The 17521-nt window shown below is 43.2% G+C and overlaps 1 protein-coding gene across 1 annotated transcript in view; it reads left to right on the forward strand.

Annotated features, from left to right (window-relative positions):
- The window catches only part of GUCY1B1 (guanylate cyclase 1 soluble subunit beta 1), a 377660-nt gene that overhangs the window by 102433 nt on the left and 257706 nt on the right, over positions 1-17521 (forward strand). The window contains exon 3 of the mRNA XM_085641713.1: positions 3202-3302. Within this exon, the coding sequence (XP_085497839.1) occupies positions 3202-3302 (101 nt within the window). The remainder of the gene's footprint in view (positions 1-3201; positions 3303-17521) is intronic.

The following is a 17521-nucleotide window of genomic DNA, read 5'->3' on the forward strand; positions in this document are numbered from 1 at the left end:
TAAAATAAAAAACAGCAATGTCTGGAAGAAATGCTAAGTCTAGAGGAAAATCCATCTGGTGAATTTTCTCCACAGTACTATCCCGATGATGTAGGAAATTCCTTTGGTTGATCCTGAACTGGTTTCAGCATTTCCTTGCTACGGGAGTTGAAGTAACCTAGTGTGTGTCCCCCCAAAAATTAGACATTTGGTTATTACTTTAGAGGGGTGTAAGACCCACTCAAATAATAAACACAGTCCTTGTCAGGGTGAACCACGAAGTCCCTAAATTAACCTGTACTTAACCCAGTGGTATCTTGGCACAAAAGCAGTCAGGCTTCACTTAGAGGCAATGTATAAAGTATTTACGCAGCACTCAAATGATATCAAAGTGAGAACACAACACAAGAAAAATTCCAAACCAATTTAGAAAAATAGAGGAAATTTTATAAATGAAATGACACCAAAATGACAAAGATTTAATCCATAGAACCGGATTTATGAATTTTTAAACTTTCTAGGAAACATAGAGCTAAAAAGGGCAAACCGTCAATTGTGGCTACCTGGTCTCGCTGGACCAGGTCAAAGTCACAATTCAGACTGGATGCAGTAGAGCGTGGGTTGGATTCAGGGACCAGGTTTGTCGTGCTGAAGATTTTACCTTGTCTGAGTTCAAGTCCATGTGGGGAGCTGCAATGGATAAAGTTGGGCATCGTGGACAGATGCTGTTTGGCACAAAGAGTCAGTCATTGCTGGTTGAAGCAGACTTTTTGCCATTGGTGCTGGATCTCGGGGAGAGGATGAGAAGAGCAGGTTGGCGCTGGAGATTCTCATTGGCAGGTGCCACGGGTGGCCATCAGGTGTCTCATGAGGCCAATTGTGGTTGTGAAGTGCCCAAAAACCACTGTATCTTCATCTTAAACTCAGGACCTGTAGTTCTGAGGCAAGAGAAGTACACTCTGATACCAGCCAGGGGTTCCCGACCTGGCGGGCACCTCTTAGTGATCAGAATTCTCTTAAGCAGAGGCCAGCGGCAAGACTCAGGCAGGTCCAGTTGGTGCTGGTTAGCTGGGCAGTTGCAGGGAGGCCTCTGGAAGCTTGATGTGTCCTTGTAGCTCAAACAGGAGTTCATCTAACTGACCCTTGGAGTAAGTTTTGGGGTGCTTGGGTTCAAGCTAAGCAGATCCAGTCTTCGTTTTTCAGACACCAGGGCATTCTTTCTTCTGAATTTTCCACAAGTCCAGGAGTGTTCTCATGAAAGGTTCTGAAGGTGCCACTTTAATCCCCAGTTCTAAACTGTGGATAGGGGATGCCCCTTTGTCTAACCTTCTCCCTTTTCTGGGTGTGTCTCCAAACTGTCTAGGGTAAGAAAGGGCAGACTGTCCTAGATGTGAGCTGCATTTGTCAGTGGCAGGGCAACAGTCCTTAGAAGTCGGGAAGGGGTTGGCATATCCTGAGCCTACTCTTTGAAGCACAGGAAGGGCTAAGGACATCCTGCTAAGGAAAGCAACACCCTGCCACACACCCAAGGCACGTTTGTCCCCATTTCTAGAAGCAATACACAAAGCACTAAAGAAGAACCATTCACAGTCAGGATACTGGCAGAAAGGCGCATGTGGTTCAGGCATAAAAATACCAACTTTCTACATTTTACCTTTAAAGAGGAATTTAAAATATAATTCATTTGAGTGGAAGAAGCATTTCTCTATCTGCCCCCATTCTGAATTTATCACTACTTAAGTTTAAAAAGGTAACCCAGTGTTAGTCTATGGGAGAGATAGACTGTGGAAAATTACTTTACGAGTTTTTTACTGTCAGGACATGTACAACTTAAATACGCATCTTAAATCTTTAATACCCTATAAGTGGCTAGGGCCTACCTTGGGGGGACTTATAAGCAATAAAAAGGAAGGTTTAGGCCTGGTAAAGGGTTTATTTTGCTAGTTTGAAATGACAGTTTAAAACTGCACATCCAAGCTGCAATGACAGAGCTGAGACATATTTTAAAGTGTGACTCTAGTGGGTGGCACAATGGGTGCTGTTACCCACTAGATTAAATGTGCCAATTATGTGTAGGTCAGTTTTAGCATGTTTTAAGGAGTGAACACAAGCACATTACCACAGGTAAACAGGGATAAAGTGAACAGAGTTGATTAACAGCAAAAACGATTTCAACAAAATTGTTAATGAAGTCAAAACCTCTGGGAGAGTACCATGGCTAATAATCTCTAGGATATATAACTGGATATGTAAGGACAGAAGACAGAGTACTAATAGCTGCTATTCCACTGCAATCATACTTATTCAACCAGCACGACTTCCCCACAGTTCCCAGAGGTGCTTTGTTTATTTCAGTTCTACCTTAGACTTTGTAAGTATTTCAAAAAACAGAATTTTGAATCCAAATAAAATGTAAGATGCAGCCAACTTCCTCTTATACCTTCCTAGTTTAAAATATTAAAAGAGTGCTTCAATTTAGAAGTTGTGCATTAATAGTTTATGAATGATGGTATTTAGTTGGTCAGATGTGATCCTAACCGGGGTGGCTCCTCCATTATGGCGGAGGAGCATCGCCCCACTGCCGAAAGGCAGCAAATGAAAAATAAAATGATAATAAAACTATTTAATCATCTTTTTATTTTTCACTTGGAGTTCGCCAAGTCTAGGGAGGAGTGGGACCATGCTCTGCATCAGCAGCATCCAGGTCCAGGGAGGAGAACCTGAAACCTGGTAGGAGCACTGTAAGTGCGTATGTCCGTTTGGCCGGCTGTCTTAGGACGACCAAATCAACATGCGCACTTAAGCTGTATTGCCCGGCCAGGTGGGAGAAAAGTCACAGGCTACCAGTCCCAAAATGAGCAGCATTTCAGCCCACTCAGACCACTCAGACCAATTCCAGTGCTTCTCTCATGCATGAGAGCAGAGTCTGGACTTTGTGGGGAGGGGAGCAGAGAGGCACCGAGGTGGCTGGAGCGGCAAAGCATCGAGGATGTGTTGTGGAGCAGCAGGTAAGATTTTTTTATAAAAAAATAGTATTTCACTTCTCACACCCCTGCGCTGTCCACCAAGGTTTAGTGACAGCAGCGGTCATTGGATCCTAATACATACCGAATACAGAAACTAATGTAACTATACGCTTTAAATTGTTTCAAAGTTTATTGTGAGAAAAAAAATCAATCTGTCACTATGTGTTCTATAACATCTTCCATCTTTCATTCCTAGGAGAGAGGCACAGCTAGATGAAGAAGGGCAATTTCTGGTCAGGATCATTTACGATGATTCAAAAACCTATGATTTGGTCTCAGCAGCCAGCAAAGTGCTTAGTGAGTAGCTTTTGTTTTTTATTCTTGAAAATTGTTCTGGATGTTTGCTTTTAAGAAAAATGAAAAAGGCAATAGGAAGGCCCAGGACGACATTATTACAAAACAAGTTTTCTTAACTTTAAGTCATGAAATACCCCTCTTTAAGTGTCGCACTACAGGTTTTAGCATATGTGCTGTAATTGAAAGTATTCTTATCAATTTCATTTTTTTCACATTTAGTAGAACGTTATACAGCAGCAATTGTTTCCATTTTGTGAATATGCTTGCACTACTTACCGATAACCTGTATTACTCCTAGGTGCCGATTCCGATCCGTTAAAAAATATTTCCGTACGACTCGTATCCGTATTTTTTTCCGTACGAATCGTACAAGTCACGTCCGACCCGTGAAGTACGATTCGTACGGGAAAAAGTACATACGGGTCGGCCCGCTCCGTACGAATCGTAGCGGGAAAAGTAGTACAAGACGTACCCGGACACTTTTCTGTACGATTCGTAAAAAGACAGTCCGAGCGTACAAGTACGAACCGGACCGGCTATCCAATTTACGAATCGTATGGAAAACGTCCCGTACACGGGGAATGACTCTACCCGCTACGAAGCGAACTTTGTATGACTCGTAGCCCGGGAAAAGTTGTTCTCGGGGTACGAGTTGTACAGGCCCCCCTCGTATGTATGCACCGTACCCTCACCCCACTCCGTATGTACACACCGTACCCCCCGTATGTACGCACCGTACTCCCACCCCCCTCATATGTACGCACCATACCCCCACCCCACCGCCGTACATATGGGGGGTGGGGGTACGGTGCATACAGATGCGGGGTGGGGGTATGGTGCATACATATGGGGGATGGGGGTACGGTGCATACATACGGGGGTGGGGGTACGGTGCGTACATATGGGGTGGGGATATGGTGCGTACATACAGGGGTGGGGGTACGGTGCGTACATACGGGGGATGGGGATACGGTGCGTACATACGGGGGTGGGGGTACAGTGCGTACATATGGGGGGAGGGGGTACGGTGCATTCATACGGGGGGGCCTGTATGACTCGTACCCCTGGGGACTCAGCTTTTATGGCTGTTTTTGGCTCCCGTAAAAAAAGAGCCGTACAAAGTGCCGTAGGGACGGATCGTACTTGCTGGGCCATAAAACGCTGCTTACATACGTACGGACGTCGCGTACAGGCTGTTCTGGATCAGATTCGTAGGGTTTTTTTTACCCGTACGGTCTTTTGTACGATTCGTACGGAAATAGGCTTTCTGTACGAATCGTACTTCCTAGGTTGTAAGGACAGTTTACCGGGTACGAGTCGTACGGAGAAAACGCTCCGTACGACGATTCGTAGGGCCTTTTTACCGAATCGGAATCTTCACCCTAGTGTTAGTAATTATTAGTAGGTGAACCCTATCTTTGAAACAGGGACTTCCTAAAGTATGTTGAGGATGCATGGCATACCCACCCAACATCCTCCTGATCCTATAAAAGTCAACACCAGCGGATCTATAGATGAAAGGTGGGGTATGTGCTGTAATACAGATGAAGGGTGGGATGTGTGCTGTCATGACTAGGAATAGTTTGGGCAAAAGAAATTTGAGCAGTACCTCCACATCCCTGTTTTTCATAATATTCATATCTATAAGGCATATCATAGCAGTGTATATCCTTCAGTGTCACCAAGAAACAACACACTTTTTATTTTTATTTTTTTCAAATAATTAAATGAGACTTTACTGGAGGTTTCTAACACTAGAGAGTTGCCTGTCCATTCCAGACCATGAATCTGATAGTGTGGCATAAAGGCATGGTGAGAGGAACAGGTACCATATCTGTAAATCTCAGTGAAACTCTATGCTGTGAGGTTGCCATCTGTCTCCTGCAATGACCCTGAATTCCAGAAAGCAAAGCCACCTCAGCCTAAAATCATGCAGTGTAATGGTGGTGCAGATCTACCTGCTGACCGGCATATGTGAAGCCTTGTGATCCTGACCCACAAACATTACAAACAAATGTTCAAATCTTCTGAATGCATTTGACTGTTCAAAATAAATAGGAATTGTGTGACTCACATCCAGTGTGTGCTTGGTCTGCTTCTTTCCCGAAGATGGGAAAGGAAAAAGGGATTGCAGGACGATTTCATTGGACATTTCAAAAGCAGAGGCCACTTTAGACCAAAACTGTGATGCTTAATGCTTATTACTAGGCTTAAGCAATAACATTTGTCCATCATTCTACTGTCAATGTGAGAGTTGTAGTATGGACAGCATAGTTAGGAGTTCGGCAGAATGAGGGCTGCAGCTCGATCTCTTGCAAGAGGGGTACGTTCTTGGGAGCATCTCAACGACCACAGCTTGAGTTCCAAAGAGACTAGTGGGATCATGCTGACCGTGACCATCCTGGAGTGTGATGGTATATGTGCAACAACCAAGTGTCACACCGCTTAGTTTGGCATTTGAGATCCAGAGAAAGAATCAGATGCTTAAAAAGCTCTTCAAGTAAGATACGTTACCAGTGGAAAATGCTTACCCTCAGGTCAGTTCCACATTTTGAATTCCCCTCACTACAAACCGAATCTTCCACAGTATTCTCCACGGTATCCTGATAGCTGCAAAAACCATAATTTATAAAGCGAATACAAAAACTATAGGCTATTTGAGTAGCTATCATAGAATCAGTGACTAGTAATCTATCTGTAAAACAGAAAGAATCTGAATATGCCGTGACCCAATAAGCCAGAGGACTTAAATTTAATGTTACAAGTGTAAAGAGAAATCATACTTTTATTTAAAGGATAAGCACCTACCTGAAATGGATGAAGCCAGTTTGATATGTGAAACTCCAGTGCATTAACAAGTATTTTTGCATTTTATCTAACCTGTGATGAAACATGATCACCTGCAACAAAACGAAGAAAAATATTTGGAACTCGATTCCCTTGATTCAACAGGAAAATCACCAATAAATAAAAAAATATTCACTAACCTACAAAGCAATATATCGTAAAGGGAACATTAGACTATGGAAGTTGGAACATTCAAAATGTGCTTATTTTTAACCATTGTGGTTATAATAAGCACTGTTATTGTGTCATGAGAGACTGTGAGATAGGCAAATTGGCTAATGTGAGTATGTGATGTCAAACTAAACAGCATATATACTCTAACAGCTTAATAGAAATGTATATGTTTATGGGCTAAAATGAAATCTGTGTGTTTACTACATTTTACATTGAGGTGCTATCCTTCGACTTCTTGTAGTCAGAGGAAGCTGAATGTCACAAGGCAGGGCACCTACTTGGCTTATGATCCCATCTCTCTCTCTCATTCTCTCTCTCTTCTCATCCCATATCCCTTCCACACTGGCTCATGTTCCTACCTCTTATATTCAGAGAGTTGGGAATGTTATGAGGTGTGAGAATGAACTGATTTTAGAATTACTTTTCTCATGCTGGACAGCTTGTAAACAATGTTACAGAACCTCTGGTCTGGATGAAGAACCATCCAAGGTGGCAACACATCAAAAAAAAACTTTGTACTCAGAAGGACCCAAAGATCCCTTCTTCATGATGATGCCGTTGTAACCAAAAAGGCCAAATGTATGGGAAGATTCTCAAATCAACTTATCCCGTGGCTCAACAGGGGGCCTATGTAATACACTGTATACAAGTGGGAGATTCCACAGAGTAGTACTAGCACTAATAAATCTTATGATTATTACACAATTGTCTATAAAACCAATACAAATTACTTAATACAATTATTATGATATTTTTCAGTCTCACTGATAAACATCTACATTTCTCATAGATCATGACCACAATATTGGATAAAATATCTATTGTAGTATGATGCACTAAAACAGTATACTTTAACATGGCTTAAAAGGGTACTTATGTTTTATCCTGTGTACAGATGTGAGATCTCACAGAAGAGACCAAGACTTAGCAGGCCATTCAGAGTTTGGTGGATGTGGGACATCTGCCAAAATTGGTGGATGTACCCTCCCTCCTATTTAGAAATGTATATGGGTATACTTGTAGAATGAATACAAAGTTAAGCGTCCTAGGAACTTTCAAATGTAGAAGACAAGAGACATGGGAACCAGATCCCAAGGCTACAGCTGGGAAAGAAATGGCATGTTCTAGTGTCCTGACCGAAATCAAGTCTTGTCCATCAATTTACAGCCAGGATGCAAACAACTGAAGGAATGTTTGTCCTATGGGTGATAAAAGAAGGCTTATTTGCTCAGGAGAAATAAGAATGGCAATGTGCAGGGATCAGCACTCAACACACATATGCCATATAATATGTCTTCGAAATAGGACAATAAATATTTAGAATGAAAACTACTAGAAGGCATCACTCCTGTTACAAGCAACCCAGAATAGCAGGATCAGCTGGCAGCAAGGAAGTTTGAATGATTGTTCATAAGCATTTCTAACAGCTGATTCATCATGCTGTTGTGCCCATTGAGGATATTGTAGCCATTTCCCTCTGAAAGACAAAGAGACCAGACCACGTAATTTGGTGCAACTGAAAGAGGACGACTGAAGACACATCAGTACCACAAAGAGCAGTCCACAGTGCAGTAGAGATGAAACAGAAATAATGCTCAGTGGAGTGTGGCTGTCAAATTAAGTGAATATGTTGCTATGACTATAATTAAACCCCTCACCAATGAGTTTGCCTGGTTTAGAAGCTTTGAACACCTGCTGGGAGCCTGATCCATGGAGAAGACACAGGGAATATCAATTGGGACAGTTCCTGTCTGCAGATTAAAAAAATCATAATCTTAGGAGATACAATGAGATTCAAGTGTCCGTATTTAACTCAGACATAACAAACAATTGCAGTGGCCATATAGAGAACCGGTAAGACACGAACACTCAAAAATTAGTGACATAGATCAAATGATAGGAAATGCAGTTAGCTAATAAAATGCAACAGTAAGAAAAACACAGTTATGCCAACAATTCATTATGCACTTCATGAGCCATGTTTGTGGGAATTTACACATGGTCTTGAAGTTATTACTGAAAAATACTCAGTATACACTGGGGGCCTGAATTCTCATTGCAGAGATTCCACCCCCAGTGCAGAGTCTCCCTCACAACTGAGGGGCCTCCTCCATGAGTTCGGAGGCCCTTTGTGAATCAGTCCCTGTGTGAGTGATGAAGGCAACATATCTATTGAGGAAATCATTACTACTTACATAGTCCAATAGTGTTTCCCAAAGAGGAAATTAAGGGTTTTATCCAAACTGTTACTATCTTCTCTACTATAATGGTGATTCTCAAAGTAGAAGAAGCAGATTAATCAATTTCTTAATTTCGATTGCCACCACCTTTTCATATGTTTGACTCATGGATCCTTAGCCTGCATTGGAGAAGTAGCATAGGTGTTTTGAGCACTACCTTAGTTCTACATGCAAAAACACTCTGATGAACAAGTAAGAGGCCTTGTATTAAATCTAGGGTGTGATGATGTATAAGACTTCATCATGGTATTTCTCACAGAAAAGATCCAGATTTACAAAAGATTTTTGACGCGCCTTGAAGAGCGGTTTGACCTGAAGCAAAATATATGGCCCGATTTGCAATAATCAAGTGAGACAATAGCCTAACTTTACGACTTTCGGTAGTCACAAAGAGCATTTACTGCTCGTAAATGCCCTTTGTAAAAACCGAAAGTTATAAAGTTCAACTTTTGGTATTCACAAAAGGCATTTACAAGCATTAAATGCCCTTTTTGAATACCAAAAGTCATAAAGTTAGACTTTTATCTCACTTTAACTTTGTGAATTGGGCCACTAGACTGCATAAGATATACATTAAATATGGCATGTCAGGGAATTGATGAATTGATGGAAGATTGTGAAAAACATCTTCAGGAAGTTGTCACTCAGTGTGAAATTTGGTAATATTAGATAAAAAAGAAATTATTCAATTAGAAAATCACTAGGTGATGCCTTTCGACTGAAAATCCTGCAGATGGCTTGCACCATGGCAAAAGCACACACCTGTTCTGTGGACATGGAAATGGGGCACAAAAGAACACTGGGGCAGGTTATGCAAATGTCAGGAATTGACAAAACCAAATGTAAATTACAAACTGCAATTAAAGATAAATACTCTGCTACAGTTATCCTGAGATGTTTCACATCTGATCTGCAACATCGCTCTCAACAAATAAAATTCAAAAACTGTCTCTCGAAGCCTGCTCCAGTACCACATGGTGTAGCTCAAGGCTCTATCCTCTCTCCAGCCCTTTTCAGTCACTGTATGAAACCCTTCACAGTTATTCTGAACCAAGCTGGGATCAAATACCACCTTTATGCTGATAACACGCAACTGTATTACAGAATAAAATCACTCAGCGACATTCAACATCCTGCTGCCGTACTAATCAAGATACAAACACGCTAAACACCAACCACCTTAAGCTGAATCTCAACAATGCTGAACTACTAATAGTCCAAGAATGGCTCAAATCTTTGGATGCGCAAAAACGCCCCTCCGTCACTGTCTACCTCTGTTAAATCCTTGGGTATCACCCTGGAAAAAAACATGTCAATGAAGAAGCATATCAATAACACAGCCAGAGGAGCACTTTACTCACTGAAACATCTCATTAAATTTAAACAGTTAATTCCTCATGATGATCTTAAGATGGAAGTACAATCATTTGTCCTCTCTGAACTTGACTAAGACAATGCCATCCTCACAGGAACCCCTAAAAGCCACCTAGCGCCCCTAAGAACAATTCTCAATGCAGCTGGCAGGCTCATCACTGGAATCAGATTGTTTTACCACATCACACCGGTCCTCAAGAGTCTCAGTTGACTCCCCATTGAAGGAAGATGCATCTACAAACAGCATGCATCACCCACAAAGCCCTGCATACAAAGAACTGCAATTACCTAGAAAATAAACTATTGAGAGCAGGAAGAAGCCGGACACTGAGAAGCTCCAACCTTTTCTGTCTCATACATCCAAAGATAAGAAGTCATCCCAGGTACACTCCTTCTCAGCTAACGCTCCTAAGAATTGGAACTAACTCCCCAAAGACCTCCACAACAACCCCTCCTTCTCTAGCTTCAAACGGCAACTCAACTCTCTACTACTCAGCAACTACTTCAACACGAACACAAGCTGATCCATGCTTCCCATAGATCCAGCCTCTTTGACAAGATCCGTCATGTTGGTCACTTGTATACTGCAGTCTCTAATCTGTCTCTGGCCCCATTATCTAATTGCTACATTGTTATTTTCTATTGTGTCCTTGACTACCGTACTGCTTTTATTGTCCTATATATTTCTCTCTATGACTCTCTCATCTCTTTGCGTCTCTGTTTAGAAGGTTCCCCACTGCAACTCCTTCGCCCACCTTCTATGAAGTGCCCATGGCACAAATTAAACCTTATGGCATTCACAGCCTGTTAAAACTCGCACCGCCCAGTTTGGCATACAGATATAGTGACAGCGGATGTTGCCTTTAGAGGATGGGTCAATAATGCACTATATTGTTTCATTCCGAAAAAGAATTATTCCGGCTAAGCGTACTCAAACTTATGCATGGTACAACGAGTCTCTGACTACAAAAAAAAAAAAGCAACATTTTAGAAAGGGCATGGAGAAGTTCCTATGATCTCACAGCACAATCTATCTATAGGAACGCAGTTAAATTGTACCACAAACTGCTCCGGAACACCATAGCATGGTTCTATGCTAATATGATTTCCAACAGTAGCAATCCAACCAAATCCATTTTCTCCCTTATGAAGGAATTGGTAAAACCCCGCATACTGTTGATAACGCTATATCCTCCAACTTGCTATGTGAGACACTTGTGAAATTTTTTATCAGCAAAGTGGATCGCATCTATAGCACATTCTGTGCGGAGACGGCTTTTTCCACTAATCAGAGGAATACTCCCCCGGTAGTCATGCCCCACTCCCTCCAGGACCTTCTGGCCATGTCCCCTAAAGATATGGAGACCCTATTGGCCAAGGTAAAATCAGGCTCCCCTGAGGACCCACTAAAACCTGACCTTTCTAGTAAATTTCATGATTGCCTCCTCTCGGAGGGCTGGAAGCTGATCAACAGGTCACTTTCGGCTGCAGTGATCCTTAAGTCCTGGAAGCATGCCAAAGTTATCCCCCTGCTAAAAAAAACTACACTGGATAAGTCCCTGACTGAAAATTATCGCCCTTTATCTCTGCTCCCGTCCCTTGCTAAAATTATGGAGTCTTATGTCAACTCCATCCTAACACAATACTTAGAAGCTAAACGGATCCTTGAACAGTCACAAAACGGCTTCCGGCCTAAACATAGCACAGAATTGGTGCTCATTCCACATCATCTACCATCCCCCAGGAGACAACCTCCTTTTCATCGAACATCTCATGGATTTGATCTCCTCAAACAACGGGTGGCAAATTATCCAAATATTCCTAGGCGACTTCAATCTCCATTGGAATGACATTAATGACTCAGGGGTCAACAGTTTCAAAAACTTCCTGGATGATCTAGCCTTCACCCAATCCTGCAGTAGTCCTACTCACATTAAAGGATCAACCCTTGATCTCATTATCTCCAAATCTGACGTCATCCAGGTGGACTCGATCCACCCATGCGACTGGTCCGATCATCACATTATTTCCTTTCACATCAATGAAACCTTTAAACTCAACTCATCGCAACCCACAAAACCAAAGATCTGGAAACGAGACTGGAAAAAAATCAACCCCAACTCACTACCCGCCTCCAGCTATAACCTGCTCCAGCCCCCTGTAAACACCTCTGACGTCCATGTTCTCACGAATCACTATCTCGACGCCATGACCTCGATAATAAATGAGGCCGCCCCACTGCAACTTAAGAGAGCTCCCATTAAAGATTCCAAGCCCTGGTACAAAGCTCTACTTAATGAAGATCGAAGAGCCCTCAGATCCTCAGAACGCAACTGGAGAGCAGTCCCATTGGCTCGCCACCTCAAACTTCTTAGGAAAAAGAGAAATGCATACTACAAAAAAATTTAACGCACTAAAGCTGACTTCTTCAGACACCAACTTGACCAAGCTAAAAACCGTCCAAAAAAGCTCTTCGAACTTGTCAAAAATCAATCCAAGTAAGCTCCCCAACAGGCCCGAGACTTAGATCGCCCACAACCTAACTGTCAAGAATTCTCCACCTTCTTCAATCTGAAGACCGACAACCTCATAAAGGACCTCCTTAATGACAGCCCACCACACACTGCTCCTCATACGGTTATCACCCCGTTATTTACACCCATCCCATGCCTTTCCCCCCCTAAGGCCTGCCCCAAAAACAAGGCAGCATGGTCTTCCTTTGAGACGTACACTGAAGACGACCTAGGCAAGATCCTCAACAACCTGAAACCGGCCAATCACTTCACTGACCCCCTCCCGGCTAATGCAGTCAAAGCCCTTTCACCGTGGCTCCTTCCACTCTGGACCAAAATCATTAACAGCTCACTCCAACAAGGCTGCATCCCGGACTCCCTCAAAGTAGGCCAAGTCTCACCTATCCTAAAGAAACTCACTGCGGACCCCTCTGACCTCAACAACTACCGTCCCATTTCCAATATCCCCACTTTGGCCAAATTGCTGGAAAAATGTGTAAACGGGCAACTGACCAATCACATGGATCACTTCAACCTACTAAATAAACACCAATCAGGCTTCAGAGCGGGTCACAGCACTGAATCGGCCATGACACACATTCTTGATGATGCGCTACAAATCCTTGACCAGAATGGTTCATGCTTACTCATCTTACTAGACCTCTCATCAGCCTTTGATACGGTCAAACACCAGAAACTATTAGATCTCCTGGAGCATAGGATGGGTCTGTCTGGCACAGTGCTAAAATGGTTTACATCCTTCCTGCATAACCGGTCACAAAAATTCAAGGTTAACAACGCACTCTCCAATGCCTCCCCTGTATCTCTTGGGGTGCCGCAAGGGTCCGCACTCTCACCGTCCTTATTCAACCTGTTCATGGAACCGCTCACTGAAATCCTGCAAACATCCAATGTTCAATTTCATATGTATGCAGACGACACACAACTATACCTCAAGATCAACTCCATAGAGGACATTAATTTGCTCAACTCCACACTCATGATCACCCAGTCTTGGTTATCAGAAAATCACCTCAAACTCAACGCATTAAAAACAGAATTCCTCCTCATAGCACCACCGGCCAAGATCCCTCTAATGCATGACCTGATCAAACAACTCTCCGCGTTCAACGTACAACCAACTATCGTGGATTCTGCAAAATCCTTGGGGATCACTCTCGACAACAATCTCATGATGCAAAAACACATCAGTAACGCCACAAAGAGAGCTAATTTCCAGATAAGTACCCTAAGGAAGCTGAAACCCTTCCTGCCAATCGAGGACCTCAAGTTGGCAGTACAAGCCCTAGTTCTCCCTTGTGTGGATTACGGAAGCGTCTCCCTGTGTGGACTACCAAAAGCCGCAACAGCACCCTTAAGAGCGTCTATCAACGCTGCGGCAAGACTCATCACTGGCTCGAAAAGAACTGCACACATTACCCCTGACTTAAAATCCTTGAATTGGCTTCCATTTGAAGCTAGAATCCACCTAAAAGTGGCGTGCATGACTCATAAAGCCTTACACCACAACTCTCCCAGCTACCTCGCGCAGAAACTGACAATCTCTGGTGGTCTACGGACTTCCAGGAGTGCCGAAAACCTTTTACTGAAACCTCAAAGGTTCAACAAAAAGAAAACATATAATCGATCCTTCTCTGGGATGGCGCCCAAAATTTGGAACACTCTTCCCCCCGAAACCAGACGGAATGCCTCCTCCGCCTCTTTCAAAAAAGAAGTCAAAGCGCTTCTCATGGCTAAATTTACTTGAGCTCTTTTCCTTCAGAACTGAGTTCGCTAGTTCCTGTCTTATGTGACAGCACCATGTTGTAATCCCTCTATACCACTATATCTGCCCTCATCATGGTTTTTATATGTTTGTTCACTTGCTTATCTCTGTTTTTTTTTTGTTCCTCTTATAGGCTGCTGTTATGTAAAGCGCTCTGATATCCGCAAGGATCTTGTTCGCGCTCTATAAAACTTTCTAAATAAATAAATAAAAAATAAAAAATTGGCAGTCACAGAGCAGCTACGGTCTGCTATGAATCCTGCTGGATCCTGTTGGAGGTCAGTGCGGCCTTCGATACTGTCTCCCATAGGATATTGCTATATCGGCTAGAGGAGATCGGGGTCAAAGGCAAGGCCTTGGCCTTATTTGCATCCTTTCTGACCTTTCGGTTCTTCCAGGTCTCTGCCCCCCCCACACCTCCAATGTCAATTCTCTCGGCTGTGGTGTTCCTCAGGGGTCTGCCCTGAGCCACACTCTATTTAACATTTTTGTCCGCCCCTTAGCCGTGCTGGGCAAACCCCAGAACATGGCTCTGGTATCTTACGCCGATGATGCCCAAATGGTATTTACTTTCTCTAGCAATACTAAACAAGACCTGGTGAAATGCCAAGGCGACCTTACGGTCATCTCTGAATGGATGACGAATAACTATTTGCAACTGAATTCCGCAAAATCAGAAGTGCTTTCGGTAAGTCGCGATACCCATCTATGGGGCAATCAATGGTGGCCTAAAGCCTTGGGCACCCCTCCCCAGCCGAAAAGTGCGGTTAAGAATCTGAGAGTGTTGATGGACAGCACCCTTTCGTTTTAACTGCAGGCTAAAGCGGTGGCAGGTATCTGTTTCGGTCTTCTGCGGGGCCTAAAACCCATTCTGGGGATCTTCGATGCATCCACCCGACAGACGATTGTTCAATCCACCGTGCTGTCACGTTTGGACTATTGCAATGGGTTACTACGTGGCGCCAACAAAGCTGTGGCGAAATGCTTCAACGGGCTCATAATACGGCTGCCCGCACGCTTTTCGTGCTACCTAAACATTTTCATGCCTCTGACCTCCTTCGACGTGTCCACTGGTTACCTATAGAACAGAGAGTTCACTTCAAGACTTTATGTACCACACATCAGATCCTACATGGCCTGGGTCCGCAAATTTTGAGCGATCTATGCTCGGTGTATACCCACAGCTCGGGCCCTGCCCTTGGCGCACCTGCACCTGGCCTGTGTCCCATGGGTGCATAGGACCAGGGCCAGAGGGCGCTCTCTTAGGGCATTGGCCCCCGCCCTCTGGAATACCATCCGTCTTGCTGCCCATGGCATGCAAGACCACTGGACTTTCAGGAAACTGATCAAGACATGGCTCTTTTCCAATCTCTAACCTACTTCCTCTCTGCCCGCCTCTACCCTGGCTTAGTGCTGGGATGCCGTGATGCTAGGGCAGCCATGTGCTCAATACATGCTGATAACATATCATAACGTAATATAACTGCTTGACCTGCCGATTCTCCATTGTACTCAAAACTTATTAATAAAATATGTAAAGCGCTCTGATACCCTTGGATCTAGCTAATGCTATATAAAACTCAGAAATAAGGAAAGAAATAGATGTGCCTACACTTCCATTGCGCCAGGGGTTTTTCCCATGTAGCAAAACAATCATTTTGCATGATATGGAAGTCAAGCATCAACAACAGAAAAAGCGTCTTTAACAGATGAGAATTTCATAGATAAAAGAGCCACCAGGTATGTCGGGCAAATGTAAGGCAATTGATAAATTGGCTTCCCCTGACTCGTCACCTGTCAGAAGCACATCAGTACAGCTAAAGATGATGATGAATGTAGAAAATACAGCTGGAAGTGAACCATTGAATAATCTGTAGAGAAAGGACATCAAGATTTTGGTGGCAGTGAGATTTGGACAACACACTGGCTCATTCATCCCAGCTGTGGCACAATGTGTGATACAAAGTGTGTGTCAGAGTATGTGAAGAGGCCAGTGAATATGTCTAGGCATCCTACAAAGTTGATGTTTCTAAGCAGGGTCCTTGTCACCTTGTGGTAAATCTAGAAAAAATCTTAGAAATTTATGGACCTGCATACAATAGAGCAGACCATGTAATCCAAGCTAAAATTTATTTATTTATATTTTTATTTTTGAGGTGTTGTAAAGCGCGTAGTAACCCGTAAGCATTCCAGCGCTAAGATCATGACAATCAAGAGGTTGAAGTAGGAGAAAAGTTAAGGAAACAAATGAGTTTTTAGAAGTTTTCTGAAACTGAGGTAGTCTGGTTCAACCCTAAGATTACGGGGGAGGGCATTCCACAGACGGGCTGCGTTTACCGAAAAACGCCTTCCGCCAGTGCGTGCCCTCTTCACTCTAAAAGTGGTGATAAGGTGTTCGTTGTCAGAGCGATTGCTCATGTGTTGTCATAACAGCTCAACTCCTGGACCTAATTGTAATGAGTTTTCATGTCTCAACTCAGCATTGCATTCTAGGGTAATGTACAACTGATTTGAATGTTTATCAAAGTTGAGCACCAAATTACGCACTACATTAATGACGCTGTCCAGTCAATGACCCAGAAGCACTGTCAGGTTCTAGTCCACTTGCATAACATTTGTGATACAACAAGACATAATTGAATTGGCCACCATGTGCAGCTCCCTGGCTGTCACTAAATCGTCCCCTGCCGAAGTAGGATTCAAACAAGATCAGAATCTGTTTAGATATCTTGTTAGCCGATAGCACTATTGAGAGAGAGAGAGGGAACCCTCAAAGACATAATAAATTGCCTCACTGAATCAACAGTTTTTTCAAAGCTTGATTTAAATAATGGCTAGACTCAAAATGAGCTCGGTGTAAATTCTAGATATATCTCAACATGCTCTGCTCTTCAAAGATTATTTAGATAAAATACTGAACTGTGGAGTTTCTTTGACTGCAGAGTGCAGAAGGGCAACACTCACCAGAATTACAAAGGACCTCCCCAGGTGAGCAACCTCATCTGACCGCCTCATGTCAGCGATTGAGTCCAAAGTTGTCTACACTGGTGCTCCCTCAGTCGCACTCTAGTAACCTTGGTAGTGGGGGTGGAGTGCCTAGCCTCACAGCAGCATTTGCATCAAATCGGGATGCTGGGAATGCCTAGTGCTTTATGACATTTGGTAAGAGTGGTATCCGTGGGTGGGGCAAGCATTATCTATTAAAGACAAAAAGAAAATGAAGAAACCTTAAGAATGATTGTGCCATCTAGTAGCCTCTTCACACCTAGATATGCCTACACTTCT

Source organism: Triturus cristatus, chromosome 2_2 (genome assembly GCF_964204655.1).
Source record: "Triturus cristatus chromosome 2_2, aTriCri1.1, whole genome shotgun sequence".
Lineage (NCBI taxonomy): Eukaryota > Metazoa > Chordata > Amphibia > Caudata > Salamandridae > Triturus > Triturus cristatus.